Genomic DNA, 25495 nt, shown 5'->3' on the forward strand with positions numbered 1-25495 from the left:
GAAGGCATGTGCCCAGCAACTGGTGCTTCTGAGGGCCGACTCTGAGCCCCAAATGCCACCGACACCTGGTTACTTTGGTCTGAAGAGGCTACTGGAAAGTCTTCGCCCGTTGGACCCTCCTCCGTGGGCATAGGTGGGTGTGGGAAAGAGAAAAGAAAATCTTAGGCAGAACATGCCAGGTGCCAGGTGGTAAGGTATCTTACTTGCTTAATCCTCACAACTCTGTTTTGGCCCAATTTTAGAGTCAGGGGAACAGGTTCAGAGAGATGAAAAGAGGCTTCAAAGCCTGGTGGGGGGAGAAGGCCATGGAGTCAGCCCTGGCGTTAAATCTTGGCTTTGCCACTTTCTTGCTACGTGTCTTTGGGCAGCTACAAGGCTCAGTTTCCTCATCCACAAACTGGAAATTGTGTGTGCTGTACGGCTGTGACGTTGTTGGACTTGGGGCACACAAGGTATATGCCAACAGTATGGTGCCTGCCCAGTCAGGGCTCAACCAACGGTAGGGGTTATCATTATATGAGAGGTTGGGGTTCACACCCGGGTCCTGTGCTTCACCACTTCCCCAACCACATCCAAACTGTGTGCATCATTCCGTTTACCAAAACCAGCCTGTCCTCTCCCACCCGCAGGGCCACAGGAATCCTATCCCCAGGTCCAGCTGGCGGCTGTTGTCCTGATAACAGCATAGTTTACGATACAATAGCTATGAGTTGAATTATATACCTCCTTGGCCCCTCAAATCCACATGCTGAAGTCCTAACCACCCAGTACCTCAGAGTGTGGCCTTGGAAATAGAGTCATCTCATATGTAATTAAAGATAAATAATATAGAGTAGGGCCTGGTCCATTATGACCGGTGTCCTCATGAAAGCCGGAAATTTGGACACACACATGCACACAGGCAGAGCATCATGTGAAGTTTGGAGTTCTGCCGGTCCTTTAAACTCGGACTTGCAGCCTCCTGAACTGGAAACAATACATTCCTGTTGTTTCAGCCACTCAGTTTGTGGTACTTTGTTACAGTAACACTAGCAAAGTGATAGAAACACCACAGGCTATTTTCTCTGTTTGTAGAGGTGAGTGAAACAGCAGCTATCCGAGAGAGTGACCAGACTGAGATCCATATGGTCACTGCTGCCTCCCTGAGCCCAGCACCGAGCCTGGCCAAAGCCTGGGCTTGTCAAGCCTTAGTGAACTGTGGGGTTTTTTTGGAAACACCTTGAATTTTACAACTTTGCCTAGATGAAGATATAGAATATTTCCAGCACTTCAAACATCCCCAGTATGACTCTCACAGTCACTATTCTGACTTTTGTTGCCAACAAGAGTTTTGCTTGTTCCTGGACTTCATATAAATAGAATTACTATGTATTTTTCTTTTGCCTGACACTGATTATGAGATGGATGTATATTGTTGAAAGCAGTTATAGCTCATTATCTAATTATTTATATTATTTACTTATTTATTTGTTTATTTATTTATATTAAAAAAAATTTTTTTTTCAACGTTTATTTATTTTTGGGACAGAGAGAGACAGAGCATGAACGGGGGAGGGGCAGAGAGAGAGGGAGACACAGAATCAGAAACAGGCTCCAGGCTCTGAGCCATCAGCCCAGAGCCCGACGCGGGGCTCGAACCCACGGACCGCGAGATCGTGACCTGGCTGAAGTCGGACGCTTAACCGACTGCGCCACCCAGGCGCCCCTTATTTATATTTTTAGAGAAAGGTAGGGGGGAAAGGGCAGAGGGAGAGGGAGATACAGAATCTTAAGCAGGCTCCACACCCAGCAAGAGCCCAATGTGGGGCTTGATCACATGACCATGAAGTCATGACCTGAGCAGCAATGAAGTCAGGCACTTAACCTACTGAGCTATTTAAAAAACTTTTTTGGGGGTGCCTGGGTGGCTCAGTCGGTTAAGCAGTCGACTTCGGCTCAGGTCATGATTTCACGGTCTGTGAGTTCAAGCCCCGCGTCTGACAGCTCAGAGCCTGGAGCCTGCTTTGGATTCTGTATCTCCCCCGTTTGCTCTCTGTCTTTCAAAAATGAATAAATATTTTTAAAAAACCCTTTTTTAAATGTTTATTTTTGAGACAGAAAGAGAGAAAGACAGAGCACAAATGGGGAAGGGGCAGAGGGAAAGGGAGACAAAGAATCCAAAGCAGGCTCCACGCTCTGAGCTGTCAGCACAGGGCGGGATGCGGAGGAGACCCCTGAGCTGAAGTGGAAGTCAGACGCTTATGCGACTGAGCCACCCAGGGGCCCCTACTGAACTATTTTTGAAATGGATGTGTAGAAATGTACATGGTACATATGTACAAATGTATCAAACTGTACAAATGTACAAATGTGTCACAATTTATTTGTCCATTCTAGCATTGGTAGGACATTTAGGTAGTTTCCAATTTGGGGCTTTTATGAGTAAAGTTGTTGTGAAGACATTCTTGTGTATGTCTTTTATGGAATGTATGCAACTGTTTCTCTTGGAGCAGAATTGCTAGGTCGGCAATCCACTGGATGGGGTCCCCATCCCAGCAACGCCGGAGGGTTCTAGCTGCTCTGTATCTTGATACTGTCAGTCTTTTTACTTTTTGCCATTCTGGTGGGCATGCAGTGGTATATCATTAAGGGTTTTTGTTTTTTAAGCTTGTTTATTATGAGATAGCATGAGCAGGGGACGGGCAGATAGAGAAGGAGAGAGACAGAAAATCTCAAGCAGGCTCCACACTATCAGCACAGAGTCTGACACAGTGCTCGAACCCACAAACTGTGAGATCATCACCTGAGCCAAAATCAAGAGCTGGATGTTCAACCAACTGAGCCACCCAGGCGCCCCTATCGTTGTGGTTTTAATCTGCATTGATGGGTAAGCCTGTTGAGCACCTTTTCATATACCTATTGCCTATTTGCACCTGTTTGAGTGTTTTGTCCATTTCAAAACATTAGGATATTTCTCTGTTTCTTATTGATTTGGAATTCTTCATATATTCTTCATGAGTCTTTTAAAAAAAAGTTTTATGTATTTTAAAAAAAAATTTTTTTTCAACGTTTTTTATTTATTTTGGGACAGAGAGAGACAGAGCATGAACAGGGGAGGGGCAGAGAGAGAGGGAGACACAGAATCGGAAACAGGCTCCAGGCTCCGAGCCATCAGCCCAGAGCCTGACGCGGGGCTCGAACTCACGGACCGAGAGATCGTGACCTGGCTGAAGTCGGATGCTTAACCGACTGCGCCACCCAGGCGCCCCAGTTTTATGTATTTTTGAGAGAGAGAGCGAGAGAGTGCATGCACCCATATGGGGGAGGGGGACCCCCCCCCGATAGAGAGGGGGACCAGAAGCCGGCTCTATGCACTGACAGCAGCAACCTCAACCTGGGGCTCCAACTCATGAACCATGAAATCATGACCTAAGCCGAAGTCGGACGCTCAACTGACTGAGCTACCAGGTGCTCGTGCATATGAGTCTTTTACTAGCATTTTATATCACCAAAAATTCACACACACACACACAAACAAATCATCACTTCAGCTTAAAAGTCATTTTGATTCTATTTAATTACATAAAAGCAATTTTTTCTCATCTCAGGAAATCACTCCAGACCACATAATACATGAGACAGTCATTTCATATGTACACAGCAGGGCCGGGCCCAGTGGACCCAACCCAATTTTCACCCACTTGAGCAGGGCAGACCTTAATTCAGTTTGGTTGAACAGGTAGGGGGCAGGTGGTAAGGCTCACTGGTTTTTGCTCCCAAGATGGGCTGATGGTGAATCTGCATCACCCCCCCCCCGCCACCCCGGACCAGGGTGGTGGGAAGCAGAGGGTGAGGGGACCAGGGCAGAAATAACATGCTGTGGCTGGTTTCCAGAGCTGGACTCCCACAGCTAAGCTGGATGCTCACAGTTTACTACGTCTGCCCCTGTGGCAGGTTCTGGGGACCTAGGACACCAGCCTCATCCTGGGGGAGCTCACAGCCAAGAAAAAGAGTTGGCAAAGGGAGTAAGGAAGCATGGTATGGAGTGCTAGGCATCATAAATGCTAAGTGTCACTGCCGTGGAAACAGATGTTTGGTCCGGATGCAGTGGGAGGAAGGCTGGAGGCTCCCAGCTCTTGATGGGTCCCAGGGACATCTTCACAGTGGAGCTGATGCCATATGAGTTGTGCCTTGATGGATGAGCAGGAGTCACCAGGCAGAGGGTGGTAAGAAGGGCGTTTCCAGGCAGGGCTTGGTGCAAGGCTTCCTAGCGAGTGATAATTTTGTGGCTGGAGTGTAGGGTGTGCTGGGGGACAGGGCAGGAACATTAGAGTGGACCTGAGATGTCAGAGCATTCCCTCCCTCAGCTTCCAGAGAGCCCCGATGCCTGGGATCATGTTTCCTGGGGATGAACTCTGGGTTACAGCTTTCTAGGATACCTCACCCTCAGGGCCAGTGTGTGCTGAGCGAGTGATTATTTGTAAGACGGCCTTTCAATTTAGAGGAGTCATTATTTCCAATCCCTCCCTCCCTCCCCATAGTTACTACTACCCATGACACTGAGCATGCTGCCTCGTCCTTGGTGGATACTTACGAGACAGAGATCTCATCACCTCCTCTTACCTGAGAACCCTTCTCTAGAAAAGAGTGACATTTGGTTCTGTGTTGTTTTTCTTCTGGAGTTGAGACCTAGTGGACAGGAGATGAAGCGAGGAGGTCCCCCTGACGCCCAGATTTCTGGGCCTGGTGGGGAGAAGCAGGCAGGAGCTCTTGCAGGAAGGCTGTGCCATCAGCAGGGTGGGCCCAAGTCTCGATGAGGCCCAGGGTCTGGGTGGGCTAGAGCCACGAGGCAGGTGTGAGGGGCTGCTCGAAGGGCATACCTGAAGGATTGGGCCTTCCAGAGGAAGCTTCTGGCCTTGGTGATCTCCTGGGCCAATCTTCTCAAATCATCTCCTTCAAATAGTGGCAATATGGGGTCCTTGGAAAGGGGAAATGAGTGTGAAATTAGATCCATTCAATGACTGGGTGCAACCTGAAAATCCAAAATCTCAGGGAAAAAAAAAAATTAGACCTAATCAAATGCAGCCTCCCACCCAGTGCAGGCAATCTGTGGGCCTCGGTTTGCATACCTCCAGAGACAAGGAGCTCACCACCTGCCAAGGTAGCTACTTTGCAAGTGGAACACTTTGAGGTAAGGTGTCTGAGAGTCAGCGGAGTGGGTAGTGGCGAACCAAGGTGTTCATTGGACTTCACGGCAGTCGGCGCCTCTCTTCTCAGTAGAACAGAAGTGGAACATGCCCCTTATCTCACTGTTACCCAGTGAGATCTATTCTGCCCTTTCCCTATTGCTTCTAGTAAAACAGCTGCACAGGCAGCTTTCTCTTGTGTCAGCCAGTGGAATTCCAGAGGCTAGAGTTAGAGACACAAGTGCTCACGACCAGCAAGAGAATGTACGAAAGAAAGAGGCTCCCTCTGCCCTTCGCAGCAGGAGAGGAATGATCCCATTCTGCATCTGGAGGCTATTCATAGAACCTGATTTTTTGTGGCATCAAACTGAGGACTTTTGCAACACTGTCAAGTTTGTTTTCCTGGGTTATAAGGACGGGTGAATTTTTCTTACTGTCACTTGTTCTGTTCTCTGAACTATTTGTAGTATTTATCCCTAGAAGACGTATTTGAACGAAGGAGTCCTGCAAAGCACTTGACCTCACAAATTAGGCCATGTCCTGTGGCAGTCATCTTTAACCTCCAAAAAGAGGTTCTGGAAATCTGGTTTGTTGTCTTACGTGATGATTTGTTGCCTTGAAAATGTTCTGAGAGCACCATGCTCCCAAAAGGTATAAACACGTGCCTAGCTTTTCAGTCAGACTGGGAGAGGATCTTTGGCATTCTCGTATCTGGCATGTGTGATAGAAACTGTGACTTTACCAGATTTGTTACTTAGATCATTTGAATATCTGTGTTTCAATGAATTGAACACAGGGACACAGAAATAAGCAGGACTTATAGCAAAGAGGTTAAGAGCAATGAGTGTCTGGGCTGACTTTACCATTTGCTATGTCTTTAGGTGTATTCCTGTCCCTTACTGAGCCTATTTATTCATCCGTTTAATGGGTATAATAGTGGTTAAGGGGATTGAAAGGGGTAGTCTGTATAAAGCAATGGACCTGCACAAGTAAGTGCAATGAATGTGAACTGTTCTGTTAGTAAATAACACCTCCACGGGCACCTGGCTGGCTCTGTAGGCAAAGAATGTGACTCTTAATCTCAGGGTTGTGAGTTCAAGCCCCATATTGGGTGGTTGGGTGTAGAGATTGATTGATTGATTGATTGATTGATTGACTAAATAAATAACACCTTCAAGCTCTGTTGCTTTCCCACTCCGAGGAGAGCCAGCCTCGAGGAAGAGCAGCAGGGAAACACAGCCCTTTCTAGCCAATACTTCGTATTCTCACAAGAGAAGCAGAGATCTTTTCAGGTAGGGGGGAATGACGTTATATCGAGACATCTGAACAGACCTCACTCAGTTGCTCCACAACCTACCCTTTCGTCCACGAAGCCCTTGGTCAGCAGGCCGTGGATTTTGAAGAGTGTGTCCTCATCAACAGGGCAGTGATAGCGGGCCCCCGTGAGGGAGGCTAGATTTCTCAGGAAGTCAACCGCCGCCCTAGTTGGGAGAACAGATGTTCTGAGGCCGGCCCGCTGACTGGCCAGGCAAGTTCCCTCTGCACCCCTAGCCTGCGGGGAGCTTAAGTCTGTGCGGCAGTGGGCCCTGGACCCTGAGGCCCTGTGCCACTGAGACCACGTTGGCATCACCAAGCCCACCCCCGTCAGTTTATGGGCGAGGCAGCTGCTGCACGAAGCAGATTCCCTGCTTCAGGGTCGCCAGCTAGTGGGAAAGCACCCAGCCAGCACACGTTCCTTAATTGGACAGGGAGCCAGTGCCTGCTACTACGTGTTGGGGCTGGCAGGGACACAAGCGTGGCCTTTATGAAGCTCGTGGTTTAGACAGATCAAATATGCACCAAAGCGGGGCACCTGGGGGGCTCAGTCGGTTAAGTGTCTGACTTTGGCTCAGGTCACGATCTCACCATTCTAAGTTTGAGCCCCGCTCAGAGCCTGGAGCCTGCTTCAGATTCTGTGTCTCCCTCTCTCTCTGCCCCTCCCCTGTTCACTCTCTCTCTGTCTCTCTCAAAAATAAACATTAAAAAAAAATTCACCAAAGTCATCACAGTTTCGCCAAAAACATTCAAGTCTTTTTCTGAAGGAGCAGAATCTCTCTTTTCCAACACATGTTCCTCTGCGGTGATCGTTTATAAAAAAAATAACCGTGGCAATGCTATGTTAAACGTTTTGCCCATCAATTTTCACAAGTGTGCTCCGAGAAAGATCGGGAGGGCGAAGACCACACGTGACCGTGGGAAGGGACGCAAATCCATTCTCATACCGGAGAAAGTCAGGACGGCGGTGCCTGAGAGGGGCAAGCTGGAGGTGGAGGGAGGGCTTTCACTCTGATGTAACGCCTGCCTGCACCCTCCTCATTTCTCACTCACAGAGTTGGGCCCCGGAGAGATTGGGGTCTAAAGTGAGTCCCTGGACTGGGCCAGCTGCTCACATGTGTACCTCACACACGCAGCCGTGGGAAAGGCGTACAGCTCAGCCCCTGCTCCTTCTTGCCCACCTGCCTGAGCAGTTCAGGGAAATGGTGTGCAGTTTCAGATCTCTTTCCTCCTTGAGTCTTTGGACTTCATTCAGAATAAGGCTGCGGCTTGTATCTGGCTTCCCGTCGGTCAGGAGGTACAATCCTTCCACATCGTGAAAACTGAAGGCTTTCTGAAAGAGAGCGGGAGGGTGGTCTGGCTCAGGGCTAGGCACTAACCAGGAAGGGCAAAAACGAATTGCCTGCGGTCCCCAAGGGAAATAGTTCTGATTGGATCCCACTGACTTGTCCATTTAGAGTGACAGATCCTCCCCTCCCCCCTTTCAGCTATCACAGACCAAGGAAGCTGCCAAGGTCTAGGAGAAAGCATGGCGCACTTCTGGGCTGGTTAACCCCAGCAAGTCACTTAACCTCTCTGAGCCTCTGTGCCTTCAACTCTAAAGTGAGAACGAGGATCATTTTCTCACCAGGTTGTCGGGACAATGAAATAAAGTAACACTTCGTAGATCTAAAAGGGCTCTTTGTAATTTGAAAGCATAATGCGGGATCGGGATCGGTACAAGGGGTGATGGTATTTCTGTTTTGCTACCGAGTCGGGCTCGGGGGCAGAACTTGCCAGTAATGCTTGCAAGACTGAGGTGCTCCCCTGAGCACGCAGGTGGGTCACCCACTGCATAGCCTCGTGACAGGCTGCATCTGTGGTCTCCACCAGAGTGTCCCTCCACAGCTGTAGGTCCTCCGCAAAGCTGAGCAGGTTAAACCTGGGGAGGGGAGTGGAAAAGGTAGGGGCAGAGAGAAGGTGAAAGAGATGGGTTAGAAGATGCCTGGGTGAAGTAACCTCTGTGAGGACCATGCAAGCCTATCAGTGTCAAGACCCTACATCGAGCCCCGGGGCCCCTCGGGGAGAATGAGAAGGAGGAGGTACACGCTGACGATTCTAGATGCAGATGAAATAGATCGGCACCCCACCTCTGTGCCACTTACAGGTCATGTGATCTCTGGCAAATTACTTAACCTCTCTAAGCCCTAATTTCCTTTTCTGAAAATTGGGGATAATAATGGAAATACCTCATTGGGGCACTGTGAGGATTGAATGAAATCATGCACATAAAATGCTTGGCACACAGCAAGTGCTCAATAAATGTTTACTGTTATTAAGGCAAGGATGAGTCCCAGTCTAGGACCAGTCTCCTACCGTCTCCCAGGGTCAATTTTTCTGGGTAGAGAAAACAACCCCAAACCCCAATCTCTTAAAAAATCAAGTTCAGGGGCGCCTGGGTGGCTCAGTCGGTTGAGCGTCCCACTTCAGCTCAGGTCATGATCTCGCGGTCCGTGAGTTCAAGCCCCGAGTCGGGCTCTGTGCTGACAGCCCAGAGCTTGGAGCCTGTTTCAGATTCTGTGTCTCCCTCTCTCTCTGCCCCTCCCCCGTTCATGCTCTGTCTCTCTCTGTCTCAAAAATAAATAAATGTTAAAAAAAAAAAGAAAAGAAAAAATAAAAAAAAATCAAGTTCAGCTGAAATCTACAATTGAAGGCCACCTGCTGGTTCCTTTGCTCTGTTTGCAATGGTCCCTGGGCCAGAGATGGATTTCTGAAGGCTGCTTTATTTCTGCAACAGGATGCAGTGTTACTGCTCAAATAAGCTACAGCTCCAGGCTTGTGAGCGGCGAGGAGGGAATCCCAATGAACTTCCCCTTTGATCTTCCTGCCTCACAGCCACTCACCCCCTTCCCTCTCACCTGTTACAGCGCTTCCTGCCCCGCACCCACTCGCCCCCTGCCTCTCACCTGTCACAGTGCTTGCGCAGCTGTTCCCAAATCAGCAGAATCAGCTCCGTCTTCACCTGCTGCAGGTAGGGGCCCATGGATCCCGACGTGTCCACCAGGATGCACACTTTGCTCTCCAAAATGGTGCCAAATAATCGGCGGCTCCCTGCTCCGAGGGCGTGGGGGCAGAGGCAGGGAAGGAGTGAGGGGTCGCTCCTGCCACTGCTGGCTTTTCTCGCAGCAGCTATCAAATACAAGGTCTACCAAATACACCTGTTGCCTCACTGGTCGACAATCAGACGTTAGCCCACTGGGAGATGGCCTTTGTGATGTTGTCGAGGGGTGAGGGGCATCAGTTGTCCAAGGGCAGAGCCGGTCAGTGGCCTGGGCTTTGGGACGTCACAGTTTCAGCTGTGTCTTTGCCTGTGATCTGTGATCACCTGCACAAGTGGTTGTAACCACTCTGGCCTGAGTTTCCTCATCCCTACAGTTAAGCGCCTGGACTAAGTGGTGTTACGGTATTGTTTGGGGCTGGAAAAGATGTTATGGAGCACGGAGTCCATCAGCTGGTCAACAGACATCAGCGGAGCCCGGCACTGTGCAAAGTGTGATGGAGAGAGGCTGCCTGGCCTCCTGGAGCTGAGAGTTGGGCAGGCAAGACAGATGTTAAATCCATAGCTATGGCTCTCCGAGGGTCATGACAGAGCAGTAGTGGGAAGAATCTGAGTTTGGCGGGTGAGCTACCACTGCAGGATGGGCAGCTAGCGGAGGAAAGAGGTGAAGGTGTGGAAGGAACAGCCTGGGCAAGCCTGGGCCAGAGGAGAGGAGCATGGCATGCTCAAGGACAGAGAGACTGTGGAAGGAATCAGGAGGACTGGATGGAGACCCTTGCCAGGGTCACACAGACTGGCAGTGACCACTGAGAAACCCATGTCCTCCAACCCACACTTTAGTCAGACAACCACTAACCCTCGCCTTTAGTTTCACGAGGCTAAATACAGAAGTGACCCAGGGGGAAGCCGAAGAACAGAAGACAACGCATCCAGCGTTCTTGAATCACGCCTCAGCGACCTTCCTGGAGGCAGTCGTAGAAAAAAATGGAAAAACTGCCACAGAAAAGATCGGCTGCTTTCCAGGAAAAGATGGACTGAGCTGGCTGGACCCACTGGCCAGGAACCTTCCAGGACTCATCTGGGGTGTTCCCTGGCAGTGCTCATGTCCACATGCCAAGAGAGGGGCCATCCTGAGGCGTGGGCGACGTTCCATGAAGATGGCCAGCCAGCCAGTTGAGTCGAGGAAACTCCAGCTGCAAACGGCTGGCCGATCCGTCTTAGGAACCAGATGGTGGAAACAGTGCGAGCCACCAAGCCCCGTCGTTTTGACCTCCTGCATCTCTCTGACTCTGCCCACGCCGTCCATCTCTACCATCCCCACCTCTTCCAGCTAGCCCAGTCTTTCACCCGGGCTACTACGAGCTCTATCCCCTCAACAATTTGTATTCCATGCAGAACCAGGGCGATTATTGCCAGTGCTAACTTGATCATTTCCCCCTTATTTAAAACATTTAGTGGCTTCGATTGCTCTTAGGATAAAGGACAAAGACTGGGCATGGCCTCATCTCTCTGGGATGGTCTCATTCTTACTCTCCCTCATCCTCAGCCACACAGGCTTCCTTTTAGTCCTTATACTCAGCACCGACCCCCACCCCCCCCCCCCCCCAGCCCCCAGCACCTCAGACATGCCTGTCTTTTCTCTCTTTGCCCAGGTAACATCTATTCACTCTTCAGATCTTGGCTCCTCAGGGAAGCCTCCTGTGATTTTCCTATCCAGGCCCGCTGCCCCTCTTAGAGGCTCTCACTGCCCATGCCTATCTCCTCCCTACACACGTCACCGTTGTGACATTAGACTTGTCTGTGGGACTCTTTGGTTAACGTCTGTCTCCTAGACCATATGCTCCATGAGCTCAGGGTGTTGCCTTCCACCATCTCCCCAGCACCTGGCGGGAGAGCAACACACATTTGTTGAATAATGAACGAGTGAATAAGTGAAGCAGCCCTGGGTTTGGAAGTGTTGGTGGTGTTTTGAAGTACTGGGTGGCACTGGGGTGGCAGCATTGCTGATCTTCACACCCTTCCCAGCAGCAAACGTGCATTGTGATTGGAGAGAGGCACACAACCTCTTTGCCCCCGTGTCAGCCTCTGACACGACAACTACACGTGGCTCTGGCAGCGCCCTCCGGAGGCTTTGGAAAGCAGCAGTCATCACTATACCCCACTGCACATGGTCTGTTTTACCAGGTTCTACTGCAGAGGATTGGATCTAATGAATCTGTGTGGGACCCTGAGGAGCCCACATAGGGACCTCTATAAAAGCCTCCCTCCCTCCTTCCTCCTGTTGTCCCAGGAACCCTCCAGGCCCCAAAGCCTAAACACTCTCCTGTCCAGCTCCGGCTATTTGCCTGGCCTCTTGAACTTGATGCTTCCGGCCGTCTCTTGATCTCCAGCCCACCCTCCTCTAGGGTGTGAGCCTGGCTCTCCTGGGCCAGCCCTGCTGTCCACCTGCCCTGGAGGTGCCTTGGTGCCCTCTGTAAAGAAGAACGGGGGATTCTTCTCTGTCAGGACTCCCTCTCATTTCTGCCTTTGTAGACAAGTTCTATGGGGGTCAAATCAATGTTGAATTGGGCCTCTTGAGAGAAAGCCCCTCAGTCACATCCAGGAAGGCAAGGGGCGGGACATGGCCTTGCAGGGTGGGCCTGGACAGGCCTGGGTCCCTTCTGGTGCCCACCGGCCCATGCTCCACCTCCCTGTCATCCGGCACCTTGCCTGACCTTGGAATCCAGAAATCATGTTGTAGCTGGATGACCTTCCTGGCCTCATCCCTGACCTGTGCACCTGGTCTGGGAAGGACTGACCCTCATCCCTGGGTTGACCTTGCACTTCCCCTCATGCCCCTCCACCCTCCAGGACAGCAGGCAGGCTCACCAGACAGCAGCCACTGCAGCCTCTGGACATAGCGCCTCATCACCTTCTCCAGACATGTGATGTATGCTTCCATTTCCCTGGGCGTCCACTGGATATGTCTCACTACCCCCTGGATTAAGACAAGCCAAGGCAAACTTTGCCCCATCAGCTTTCTTCATATCCCCATCATCTCCTTAAACAGTTTAGTTGGTTGTGGTTAATAATTTCCAAAAACCTCTATTAGGCATATATATATTTGCTTAAAGGCTTTTTCTTTGACCAAACTACTAGATTTATGGTTCTAGAAGGAGTAGGGGAATTGGGATGATGGTTTTGTGGCACATGTGGTCACTGAAATAATAAAAAACATAGCATCTCTAAATTTTAAATTAGAAAACACTTCATGGTAGGATGGGAAGTCCATAAATGTCAAACTAAAAGATGACCTTAGATGGAGAAGGGGACGGCATGATAAAACCCCCATAAAATCCTTCTGGTGAATAATTTTGCATTTGGTGGCTACTTTTGGCTTTCTAGTTTCCCCTAACATCAATAGCGTCACATAAAATGGCAAGGATAGAAAATGGGGTCTTCCAAAAACAAAAACAAAAACAGCATGATTCATTTTTCATTTGTACTAAATTTACTTGTTCCAGTGTTTTAGCAGTGAAAAAATTATCCCCCAACTAGAAACTAGAAAACACTCTCACCTCCCCCAGGGGAGGAGGGAACCCCCTGATGCTCCCCATCTTTTTAAAAAAAAATTTTTTTTTCAACGTTTATTTATTTTTGGGACAGAGAGAGACAGAGCATGAACGGGGGAGGGGCAGAGAGAGAGGGAGGCACAGAATCGGAAACAGGCTCCAGGCTCTGAGCCATCAGCCCAGAGCCTGACGCGGGGCTCGAACTCACGGACCGCGAGATCGTGACCTGGATGAAGTCGGACGCTTAACCGACTGCGCCACCCAGGCGCCCATTTTTTTTTTTTAACTTTTTTTTTCAACGTTTATTTATTTTTGGGACAGAGAGAGACAGAGCATGAACGGGGGAGGGGCAGAGAGAGAGGTCTGATGCTCCCTATCTTAACAGAATCATCAGCAACATTGGGGTACAGAGTTCTGCTGAGTTCTTCAGCCAGTACCCTATTCTCAGCAACTATTTTGTGTGTGTGTGGTTTTTAAAAATTTTTATTTTAGAGACAGACAGAGAGAGAAAGAGCAGGGGGAAGGAGTAGAGGGAGAAGGAGAGAGAGAAAATCTTAAGCAGGCTCCATGAGGGGCTCGATCCCACGACTCTGGGATCATGACCAGAGTCAAAATCAAGAGTCAACCGATCGAGCCATCCAGGCGCCCCCCTCAGCAACTATTTCTAATTCTCACTCCATGGAGCCCTTCTAGCTCTGGAAGATGGTGTCAGGCACCCTAAGGAGTTGACTTTTCTTCCAACAGTATCTGCATCCCTATGTGCCAAGAACAGTCCCAATTTTGGATAGAAGCAGGAAGAGAAGCCATGTACATTCACATAGAGTTCTCACCAACACATTGTGCCCTTTGAAGCTGATCACAGGCAGGAGGTGGGAGAAAGGAAACAATAGCAACAAAAACCATGACTTACATTGATCTCTATACTGGGCAGGATGTTGCAGTATTTGGCTGACGCCAGCCCCTGGGCTGACTTCTGATGAGTGCAGCTGGGACCGATGTATCTGGAGATTTCCATCCTCAGTTTTTTGAGCCCATAATTTGCTACCCACTTTAGAATAAAAGAAAGAACTATTATCTTGGGTAATGTAGGCTTAATTGAATGATGGTCTGACTCATCTATTAAAACGTTGTATTTGAAATCTGTCTCGTGTTTGCAGTGTGGGGTTTCTAGGTCTTCATGAGCACCCAGGGCATGTAGCTTCCTTCCCCTGCACTGGGGAGAGATGCATAAGAAATACCGGCAACGGAACCTGCTACTTTCTAGTCTGGTGGACGCTGTTGCTTTTCCAATAGCCATTTCAACTCTCTCCCATAAAATTTGAGTGGAAAGCCATGACTAGTCTGAAGTTCAGACTCTAAACCAATTAGGGTGATCTCTTTCTCCTTGTCACGGTGAGAGATACAAGAACGGGCAGGCTCGCAGCAATCAAGCATGGCTCCAGGATCGAGTCAGGCTCCAGTCAGAACCAAGCTCAGACTCTTACTGAATGGTTGTGGAAAGAGACTCTCATTGAATGTTTGTATCGTCAGGATATGAACAAGAAGGGGGATTTGTCCTGCCTGCAGTCAGAAGGTTCTGACACCACTAAGTGCTTTACCCCAAATATACTTCAATTAGTCATCAATCCTAGCAGATATACAACTGGATTCATTTTACAAACGGGGACACTGAGATTGGATGTAGCTAAATGACTTGCCCAAGGTCACCCAGCTAGGAAGCAGCAGACCCAGGTTTCCAACACAGGTCTATTTAAACTCTTTTCCCATCTGCCATACTAAGCAGCCATTGTGAGCACATGCGTCTCCACGTCCAAGTATGTCCACCTACCTACGAGTGGAAGGTTGGTGGAAGAGATTATTGCTTGAGGGGTGTGTGCAGGTTCCAAGAACTTAATACCTCTTGGCTTGAGCAAACTGCATCCTTCCTGGGCAACTGGATAGAAGAGCTAACACTTCGTATTCCCCTTCCTTGAGGGTATTTCTTGTAGACCGAGCCTAGGAGAAACAGAGTGAGGTTACCTCGTGCACCTCTCTTCCCTCTCCCCTCCACTACCCTCTTTGGCTTCCTTTTGCATTTAATTTCTCTGTCAATCAAATCAGCTGGAAAATTACTTAGGCCAGTCTGCTGAAGGGTAGAGGGAGGCTGTTAGGTGGATCAGGGGAAGCGTTGGGACCTCTCCTCTCTACACCTCAGTGAATCGTTACTGGGGGACTTGTACCATTTTGCAGCAATCAATTGTAGGGGCGAGCGGGTAGGGACCCGAGGACACTCATCTCCACTCCCTTCCCAATTTCCCAATCAGCCTCAGAGCTGAGGACACTGCCTCTGATGGAGGATGAGTGGTGTCAAGAACTCGGACGCCCATTTCCCTGGACTGGGAGACCTGAGTGGTTTGAGGATACGCCTGCTAGGGAGACACTGCTGCCCGCGTCCTGGGACAGCGTCTCCCTACCCACGGGCCTGCTGACCTTACAGTTCTTACAGGGCCATCCAGATATCTGTGTAACCTCCTGCTTACCCACGTTATTCCCCGTCTCCGTATAAAACAGTGAGAGAGACGTCTCTGCTTCCCTCCACTTGGTCTTCCTCCTCCATTCTGCGGTCCCTTCTTTCACTGGCTGGGCTGAAGCTGGAGGAAAATTGGCCTGTTGGCTGGAGCAGCCTCGTGGGGTCATGCGGTGACGCTGTCCAGCTTGTCTGGAAGACTTGTCAATTTCAGCTATGCTCTGCCCTTGAAATAGGCCTCCAAGATGGCCTTGAGGTCCTCAGGGACTACCCCCAAGTCTTCTGGCCTCACCTGCATCGGCAACAGCTAAAGCTGCCATTTACCAAGTACCGATGTGTGCCAGGCGTGGCGCTAAGTGCTTTCCGTAACCCGTATCAGCTTATCCTCAACGTGCCCCAGTTTATAGTCAAGGTGAGTGGGGCCCAGGATCCGTAAGGGCACAGCAAAGATTCTACCCAGGTCTTGCTGACTCCACAACTCTGCTCTGAACCATTCTGCTATGTGTTTGACATTAGAAATAAGATACACAGGGGCGCCTAGGTGGCTCAGTCAGTCAAGCATCCAACTCTTGATCTCGGCTTGCATCTTGATCTCACCGATTGTGAGTTCGAGCCCCACATCGGGCTCTGTGCTGGCGGCACAGAGCCTGCTTGGGATTCTCTCTCCCTCTCTTTCTGCCCCTACCCCTCCCTCCCTCCCTCCCTCCCTATAAACTTAAAAAAATTAGTAAGATACATGGTCTTGCTTCTATGAGCTGAATACTTAAATAAAAATACTGAAGCCCTGTCATGACCAGCTGGCACTGGTCATTATCCTTAGCCAGTCTTGGGCCTAAATTTCTTTATCAGTGAAATGGGGAACTAATAGATTACCTGTCACACAGGACTGATTATGGTAAGCTTTACTTGGGACAATCTTAGCAGAAGGGTGAGCACATGATAAAGACTCATGATCATCAGTCATTTTGGTTACCATTATAATTAATACCTGTCTTGGCCATGCCCTCCACCCCACTACCCACCAGCCTGAGCACGGTCACGCTTACCTGGTGGGACGCCTGCTTTGCCACTAAGTGGCCGCCATGTCAGAGCTTCCAAGGGGGAGCTCTTCTTTCTGTCACGGTCATCTTTAAGGCTCTAGAAAACAGGCCGTCTTTCCTATCAGTGGCCTGTTCTCTGTAGCAGGCCCAGACCATGTGTAGCTTACTCCCATCCCAGGGGCTGTGTTTCTGGAAGGTTCTGCCCACATGGGCACTGCCCTCATTCAAAGAACTCCACCAGGTTCCAGGAGCCAGCCTAGAGGCATCGCCTTCCCCTGCCTTCCCAAATTCTGGGATGAAACCCCAGTCTCAGCCTGTCCGTTAGGAAGCCGTGCAGGGAGGGGCCTATGGGAGTCGACTCCTCTGACACGTTTGCCCCATCTCCTGCAGCAGATTCAGAGGCGACTGGGTTTTGAGGTGAAAAATTGTGTGCGTGCGTGTGTGTGTGTTTAAGAACAGGGAGGGAGGCCATGCTAGCATACCCGTGGGATTTGCTAGAACTTGCTTCAGTTACCGCCCTTCTTCCTAGGACTGGGATTTTTGGGCCTCTAGCATGACAAGCAACCATTTGGGTAACTTCTGTGCCTTCTTGGGCATCTCGGTTTTAAGGGAGGAGTCCTTCATTACTGGGCACAAGTGCAATGTGGCAATGGCTGAACAGAGTTACCCAGGGCCTTGGACCAACCAGTTCACACCACTGGGTGAGCTGCTGTGAAAAAGGCCTGGCTGCTGCTACCTGGCCCTCATTCCAGGAGCCTCTTTGGAGGCCTTGGCACAGCCCAAGCCTCTTCACTCTGAATCGGCTCGGAAAGCACCGAAGGCCCAAGACACAGCCCCTGAGACTCCGGGATTTTGTCCCAGAATTTGCATCTGGGCTGGTTCCTGGAACCTGCTTGAATTCTTTGAATGAGGGCAGAACCTGTGTGGGCAGAACCTCCTGGAAGTGCAGCCCCCGGGCTGAGAGTAGGCGACACAAGATCCGGACTGGTCCCCTCATTCTGCAAATGCATTATGTTTGCAAGGATCTGTCCATCAGTGAAACACTGAAGAGCTCCAGGTATTTGCTGCTTCTGCTCACAAGCACTGTGGAGTCCGGAGTCATTCTGAGGTCTCTCTGATTTCTGCAGTGGGGTGGATATTTTAGGTAGGACAGGTTGGATCGGCTGTGACGGGGATAAGGCCCTATCAGGCACAGGTCTACCCTCAGGGTCCTATCAGGCCCCTGCTAAGCCTTGGGCAGCAGTGGCTCCCATGGCAGCAGGAGCCCATTAGATACCCTTTGCCCAAACAGACCCTCCAGGATAAACCCTCTTGCCTTACAGCCATCAGATGTAACAGTGGGTGCCAATTCCATGGAGTCCTTAGTACCCGGCACAGGAATCAAGCTGAGATAGCCAGGCAGAGCCAAAGGTGGGTGGAGAGGAGGCCAGAGATGCCCCCAGAGCTGAGAAGCAGATCCCCCAGAAGAGGGGGAGCTGGAGGTACCCCCGGGACATTGACCACCCTGCCCCCACCCTGCTGGCCCTGGGGTCTGGGAGAGTGGCCTGGGTCATTTTAAGATCTAGGAAAGACTAGGAGACAAGGTGGCAACAAAATCCACGCTGTGTTATTAGGGAGGGGAGTCAAACCATTCTGGCCACCGAGGGAGCTGTGGGCTTGGAAGAATAGAGTTTCCTGGGCTGACTTCTTTGCTTGAACATCTTTGGTTTTTCTTTCAGGAGGGCTGAGCTTTCCACTTCTTTCCCAGACTGGTTCTTCAGTGAGGACACCAGTAAGGCACACTGCAATGGGGACTGGGCAGGTTAGCAGCACCCCAGCCACGGTGTGCCTCCAAGCAGGGGGCAGACAGACAGAGTGCACATGCACAAAACACACACACACACATACACACACACACACACAGACACACACACAGCAGGAGAGACTGGGTCCGTTGGCACCTCTGGGCTCCTGTTTCTAGGGCCATAAGCACTGTGGATCAAAACTATTAATTGTAAGTCCCACGTATGTAGGGTGTGGGATCCCTCAGGCACTGGGCTAGTTAATTCCCTGGGGGTCCCAAACCCTCGTGCCAAGAAAGCATGCCAACTATGCTTTTAGGGCAAGTGCTATTTAAAAAAAAATTAATGTTTACTTATTTTTCAGAGAGAGAGAGGTGGGGACAGGAAGAGAGGGAGAGGCAGACACAGAATCTGAAGCAGGCTCCAGGCTCTGAGATGTCAGCATAGAGCCCAATGAGGGGCTTGAACTCACGAACCACAAGATCATGACCTGAGCTGATATCAAGAGTTGGACACTTAACTGACTGAGCCTCCCAGGTGCCCCCCTTCCTTGCCATTTTAAACAAGTATCCAGTGCAATTTTTAATTTAATTTTTATTTTTATTAAACATTTTTTTATTAAAAATTTTTTTAACGTTTATTCACTTTTGAGAGACAGAGAAAGACAGAGCGCAAGCAGAGGAGGGGCAGAGAGGGAAAGAGACACAGGATCTAAAGCAAGCTCCAGGCTCTGAGCTATCAGCACAGAGCCCGACGCGGGGCTTAAACCCACGAACTGTGAGATCCTGGCCTGAGCCCAAGTCGGACGCTTAACCTACTGAGCCAGCCAGGTGCACCCTGTGCAATTTTTTAAACACCAACCAGCACTGGCAGCTAGGAAGGGCTACAGAGGGATTCTACTCAGAGACCTCAGAAGGAGTATGGCCCTTCTACCACCTTAATTGCAGACTTCTAGCCTCTGAAACGGTGAGAGAATAAATGTCTATTGCTTTAAGCCGCCTAATTTGTGGTACTTTATATGGCAGCCCCAGGGCACAAATAGAGAAGGGCAGTCGTTTGCCCACACGTAAGGCATACCTTTTGGGAGTAGTTGAGAGCCTTTTCCATCTCAGACACGATGGCATTGATGTCATCGCTTTCGTAAATACCTGGAAGCAAGGTACATCGTGAGCATGGAGGAGGGGTGTAGATCATGGAGAGCGTCCATATCTCTTTACATGAGGGCTGTGTGGAGGTGACCTGAGCCCGAAGGGCAGGAAGGGGTCCTGATGGGCTGTGCTGACCAGGTCCCCCACCCCCCACCCCCACAGCCCCACCCAGTGGTGAAGGGGATGGGCAGGTACATTGAAGTTACCAGTAGTGGGGCTGGCCCCGGGACCCAGTGGCTTGCACCCAGCTGACTGCCTTCACCCAGAGGAAGGATGGGTTAGGAGTGATGGTCCCGCTATTCCAGTGAATAAGAAGACCCACTTTAGGATTAAACTATCCAGTGTCTGTAGTGAATATTGGTGACTTATTTGAGAGGCACTGGAATGTAATGACTAAGAAGACAGACTTTGAAGTTGGCCTGCCTGGGTTCAAGTCCTGGTTCCACCACTTACTAACCACGTGCTTTTGGATTCTGTCTCAGCTTTCCCATCTGTAAAATGGGGATAACCTACTTCAGAGGATCATTGTGAGGAATCAATACTAATACATGCAAAATGCTTGGAACTGTGTCTGGCATATGATAACTATTCTAGAAGTGTGTCCTGTTATTAGCAATCATCACCGACAATAACTTCTATGTATATGCCCAATGCTTTTCATGGAAAGAGCTGGGAAACAGGGCCCCAGGGTTCCAGCCCCAGCTATGCCACTGATTTTGTACCACAGGTAACTCATGTCCTTGGGAGTCATTTCTTTGTTTCTAAATCAGAGAAGGTGGAATGTACTAGTGGGTCCTGAGCCTCAATCACTCCTGTGTCCCAGTCATGATTTTGCCTTATCTCCATACCACCTAATCCATTATCTGTATTATCGCTTTTGTTACTTAAAAGCATATATATGTATATATGTAATTGAGACATATATTATTGACATAATGTATCACAATATGACATGATATTAGGTTCATGTGTACAACAAATCATTTTGTTATATACATGAATATTTATATATATTGTGAAATGATCATCATAATGTCTATCTAACATACTTAAAAGTATATTTTAAAAAAGAAAACTTATGGGCATCTGGGTGGTTCAGTCGGTTAAGTGTCCAACTCTTGATTTTGGCTCAGGTCATGGTCTCACATTTCATGAGATCAAGCCCCATGTCAGGCTCTGCATTGACAGCACAAAGCCTGTTTGGGATTCTCTCTCTCTCTTTCTGCCCCTCCCCCGCTTGAGCTCGCTGGCTCGCTCTCTCTTTCTCAAAAATGAATAAATAAGACTTTAAAAAAAAAAGAAAAAAGAAAATTTATGTCACTTTAGAAAAGTGAAAGTTAGCACTTTTTTTTAAAAGTGTTTATTTTTGAGAGAGAGAGAGAGAGAGAGGGAGAGAGAGAGAGAGGGACAGAGCGTGAGTGGGGGAGGGGCAGAGAAAGAGGGAGACACAGAACCCGAAGCAGGCTCCAGGCTCCGAGCTGTCAGCACAGAGCCTGATGCAGGGCTTGAACCCACGCACTGTGAGATCATGACCTGAGCCGAAGTCGGACTCTCAACCGACTGAGCCACCCAGGTGCCCCTGCACTTTTTTTTTTTTTAACCTAATTTATTTATTCATTTTTCACTAGGCTCTAGGCCCAATGTGGGGTTTCAGCTCATGCTATGGATATCAAGAGTTGCTGACTGACCCAGGCAGGCATCCTAGACAGTGAGTACTTTTTTTTTTTTTAAGTTTATTTAATTATTTTGAGAGAGAGAGAGGTAGGCACGAGTGGGGAAGGGGCAGAGAGAGAGGGAGAGGGAGACGGAGAATCCCAAGCAGGCTTCATGCTGTCAGCACAGAGCTGGCTTGATCCCACAAATATTGAGATAATGGCCTGAGCTGCAATCAAGAGTTGGACTCTCAACTGACTGAGCCACCCAGGCACCCCAAGAATTTCTTTTTTTGTGATAGTTGCAGGGGATCAGAATATGCATGCCATCCCAAAATATGCCAGTTTGGCATAGGATTATTTTGAGCTGAAGACAGTTGAGAAACAGTCAAAACGTTCTCTACCCTCCTCCCACCTCCATTTGCCTAAGAGCAGGATGTAAATTTCCATTTTAGGGTGTCTCCCTCTGCCTTGCCAGGAAGAGGAGGAAAAGCACCGGAAACAACAAACAACCCTGGTTGTTACTAAAACAACCCTGACCTTATGTTAGTCGCCTCCTTCTGTTTGCCTTCCCACAGTCTACCGCCCCTAACCCCCTTTCCTTTGTCTTGTCATTTCTTTTTTTTTTTTTTTAATTTTTTTTAATCTTTATCTTTGAGAGAGAGAGAGAGACAGAGAGAGACAGAGAGAAAGAGAGACAGAGCATGAGCAGGGGAGGAACAGAGAGAGAAGGAGACACTGAATCCAAAGCAGGCTCCAGGCTCTGAGCTGTCAGCACCAAGCCCGATGCGGGGCTTAAACCCACGAACTGCGAGATCATGACCTGAGCTGAAGTCAGACGCTCAACCGATTCAGCCACCCAGGCGCTCCTGTCTTGTCATTTCTTTACAAATGCCTTGTCCTTGGTTTAGACCCTATATTGGCCTTAACATATTTTTAAGTCAGGGCACCTGGCTGTGTCAGTAGGAAGATCGTGCGACTCTTGATTTCAGGGTCATGAGTTCAATCCCCACACTGGGCGTGGAGCTTACTTAAAAATAAATCACTGAATAAGTAAGTAAATAAAATATTTTTAAGTAGGCTTGCTTTTTTTTCCTTTTACTCTAAAAAATTGTGATAAAATATGCTTACCATAAAATTTACCATTTTAACCATGTTTTAAGGGTACAGTTCAGTGGCATTAAGTATGTTCATATTATCTTGCAATCCTCACCACCATCCATCCCTAGAATAGGAATTCTGCTTTTTCAAACGTGATTTTCACACGCCCTTTTTCTAGAACATATCTATGGCACAGGGAGCTATGTTGGTACTGAGACAACTTTCTGGAAGGAAAGAGGTACAGGGGCCTGCCAACACTCGTTCATGCACCTGTGTCTCCAAACCAGTGGAAACGTCCGGCCGTGGCCTGGGTGATCTCCCGGTAGGCAGCGGCTGTGTCGATGCGGCTGGCATAGCGGGCAGGGGGCATGATGTCCATCTGGGGCTCGCCCACATAGAAGAGACATATGTTCAGCTGGAGATCGCAGCCCCCACAGGCCTCAGCCATGTAGGCGCTGAGCATGGGCTGTGAGGGGAGAGAGGGCAGGAAGGCCCCACAGCTGAGGGCTCCTGTCGCGACTGGTTTCAGGTCAGTTGAGCCTAATCCTCCTTCTTCAGGGCCTGTTGTGTGCCTGGTCTAGTACTAGACACTGAGGACAGAAGGATAACTGAGCTTGGGCCACAATTTCTCTGTCTTAATAGGTAAGGCCAGGGGGGTGGACCTGAGAGCCTGGCCATGCCGAGTGTGGTCTAGGGACCAGAAGCATGGATGTCTCCCGGGAGCTCGACAGGAAGGCAGACTCTCAGGTCCCAGGCTAGGCCTTCGGGAACAAGGTCTGCATTTTCACAACATCCCCGGGTGACTTTTCTGCACATTAAAATGTACTTTGTGTGTGTGGGGGGGGCCTGGGAGGCTCAGTCGGTTATGTGTCTGACTCTTGGTTTCAGCCCAGGTCATGATCTCACGGTTTGTGGAGTCTGCTTGGGATTCTCTCTCTCCCTCTCTCTCTCTGCCCCTTCCCTGCTCTCTCTCTCTCTCAAAATATAAATAAACTTAAAATGTTTAAAATAATAAACTCTAAAAAGTAAAATAAATAAATAAAAAATAAATAAACTTAAAAAAATTTAAAAATAATAAATAAATAAATACATAAATAAAATCTCCTTTGGAAAATCATGCTGGGGAAACCCGTTGCTAGGCGTCCACCTAGGGGAAGATGTGGGGTCAGAAAGGATGCCCAGGACGAGGCCTACCCACCACGTCCTGGTCAGGGATGCCACCCGTGAAGAGGTAGATGCCCTGAGATTGGTGACCGTCTTTGTCCTTGAAATCCACTTCCACAGCCTTCCGCAGGGCGCTGAGGACGTTCCTGCTGCCGTGACACTGCAGAGTCAGGGCCCAACTAGGAGGCAAGGAGGGCCTTGCTGAGGGAGGCTGGCTGTGAGGCCCCGGAGGGAGGTCAGGGATTCTGGTGGAGAGGGGGACAGAGAAAACAGAACCGCAGAGGCCGCCCTGAGACACAGCAGGTGCCTCTGACAGTCACCTACCGCCAGGCGCTCTGCAAGTTTTCGTGGTTTACGGCAACCATCTCTGGCCTCCAGCTTTCTATTGTGCTTCCAAACCTTGGCAGGGAAGGAAAGAGGGTGTGTTCTTAAGCAGAAGATCTGGCCACTCTACACCCCAGGTCTTTGGGCTCCCAGGTCTTTTTGGGGAGCAAAATTCTGACTACACCGAAAAATGCTAGGATGTCCCTGGCCTGGGCCAGCCGCAAGATTTCCTTGCTGGTCCTGATGTGTCACAGTACGTTCCCGGTATGAGCAGAGCTGAGGGGCTCTCAGTGGAGACACAGAGCCAGGACCAGCTATGGCCAGGGTTCCTTTCTGACACCAGCTCCCTTCTCTGGGTGAACTCCCCACCCCCAAAGGAGAGAGTCATTTCCCCCTTTTTAAATCCCCCTAGCACTGATTCAGCCCCATAACTCATTTTTTTTCACTCTGTCTGCACGATAGTTTTTAATTAAGAAAAAAAAATGCATCATCTCATTTTCCCATGAGGCAGAATTTAAATCCTTGAGAAGAGGACTGGTTGCCTTTCTCAAAGGCAATCCCTTTTCTAGCTCAAGATTAAGTCTTCTACCTGATCTTTTGAGACCTGCCCACAGACGTCTCCCTCCCCCTCAAACTCCTTCCTCCTCTCTATTCCACTCTTCCCCCTTGTCTCTGTGAATGTTCAAGCCTATTCTTTTTTTTTTTTTTAAGTTTATTTCTTTATTTTGAGAGAGAGAGAGAATCCCAGGCAGGCTCTGCACTGTCAGCACAGAACCTGATGCAGGGCTGGAACCCATGAACCATGAGATCATGACCTGAGCTGAAACCACGAATCAGACACACTTAACCAACTGAGCCATCCAGCCACCCCAAGCCTGTCCATTCTCAAAAATAACTTCTTCTTTCTACCAGGGACTCTCTATTAGCTACTTCTCTTTTGTATGTATGGACGAGCTCCCTGGAAAAACAATGTCCCAGCATCTCCTTACTCCTCAACCCACTGCAGTCAAGCTTCTGGTAGGTTCTCTGGCAAATATTAACAATGACCTTGGTCATGATCTCACCATCCTGAGATGGAGCACTGCCTCTTCAGCATGCCGACAGTGCAGAGCCTGCTTCAGATTCTCTCTCTCAAATTCTGTCTCACACACACCGTCCCTTGCACACTTTCTCTTTCTCTCTCTCTCTCTCTCAAAATAAACAAATAAAACTTAAAATAAAACCAATGACCTTCTTCCCCCTCATGAAAATATGTATTGTAGTTGGTAATAAATCCTCTATTACAACTGGATAAAAATTTTAACAACATCCAGAGAGTGAAAATTTGTCCAATTTTATTCCTCAGAAAAAAATTGTTAACTTTTTACTCTATATTCTTTCAGATAAAAAAAAAAAAAAAGCACAGGTGTGCCTGGCTGGTTCAGTCTGTAACGCATGCGACTCTTGATCTCAGTTGTAAGTTCGAGCTCCATGATGGGTGTAGAGATTACTTATAAATAAATAAAATCTTTAAACTAAATTTAAAAAATAAATGTGTAAAACTTGTCAAATCACTGAGTTGTACCCCTGAAACTAACTAACATTGTGTGTCAACTATACTTTAAAAAAAAAACCACAGAAGAGGTAAATATATATTTACAGAAATGGAATTATACAGTACATACTATTCGTAATCTACCTGTTCCCTTTCGTTGGGACTTACGGAGGACATT

General features: G+C 49.0%; 1 protein-coding gene across 3 annotated transcripts in view; it reads right to left on the reverse strand.

The window, feature by feature from the left end:
- Positions 1-4064: 4064 nt before the first annotated feature.
- VWA3A (von Willebrand factor A domain containing 3A) overlaps positions 4065-25495 on the reverse strand; it is a 60652-nt gene continuing 39221 nt past the window's right edge. Inside the window, exons 18-34 of one of the 3 annotated variants that reach the window (XM_047838506.1) lie at positions 23784-23858; positions 23494-23638; positions 22566-22761; positions 19472-19542; positions 18242-18394; positions 16620-16710; positions 15587-15697; positions 14965-15062; positions 13978-14115; positions 12385-12493; positions 9425-9569; positions 8256-8400; positions 7661-7812; positions 6523-6646; positions 4860-4957; positions 4603-4668; positions 4165-4285 (exon numbers count right to left, since the gene is read on the reverse strand). In XM_047838506.1, the coding sequence (XP_047694462.1) occupies positions 4617-4668; positions 4860-4957; positions 6523-6646; positions 7661-7812; positions 8256-8400; positions 9425-9569; positions 12385-12493; positions 13978-14115; positions 14965-15062; positions 15587-15697; positions 16620-16710; positions 18242-18394; positions 19472-19542; positions 22566-22761; positions 23494-23638; positions 23784-23858 (1903 nt within the window). In that variant the 3' untranslated portion in view covers positions 4165-4285; positions 4603-4616. Of the gene's footprint in view, positions 4286-4602; positions 4669-4859; positions 4958-6522; positions 6647-7602; positions 7813-8255; positions 8401-9424; positions 9570-12384; positions 12494-13977; positions 14116-14964; positions 15063-15586; positions 15698-16619; positions 16711-18241; positions 18395-19471; positions 19543-22565; positions 22762-23493; positions 23639-23783; positions 23859-25495 lie in introns of those variants that run through there. The other 2 variants (XM_047838505.1, XM_047838507.1) reach the window with 2 other exon arrangements.

The sequence above is a fragment of the Prionailurus viverrinus genome, chromosome E3, assembly GCF_022837055.1.
Source record: "Prionailurus viverrinus isolate Anna chromosome E3, UM_Priviv_1.0, whole genome shotgun sequence".
Classification (NCBI taxonomy): domain Eukaryota; kingdom Metazoa; phylum Chordata; class Mammalia; order Carnivora; family Felidae; genus Prionailurus; species Prionailurus viverrinus.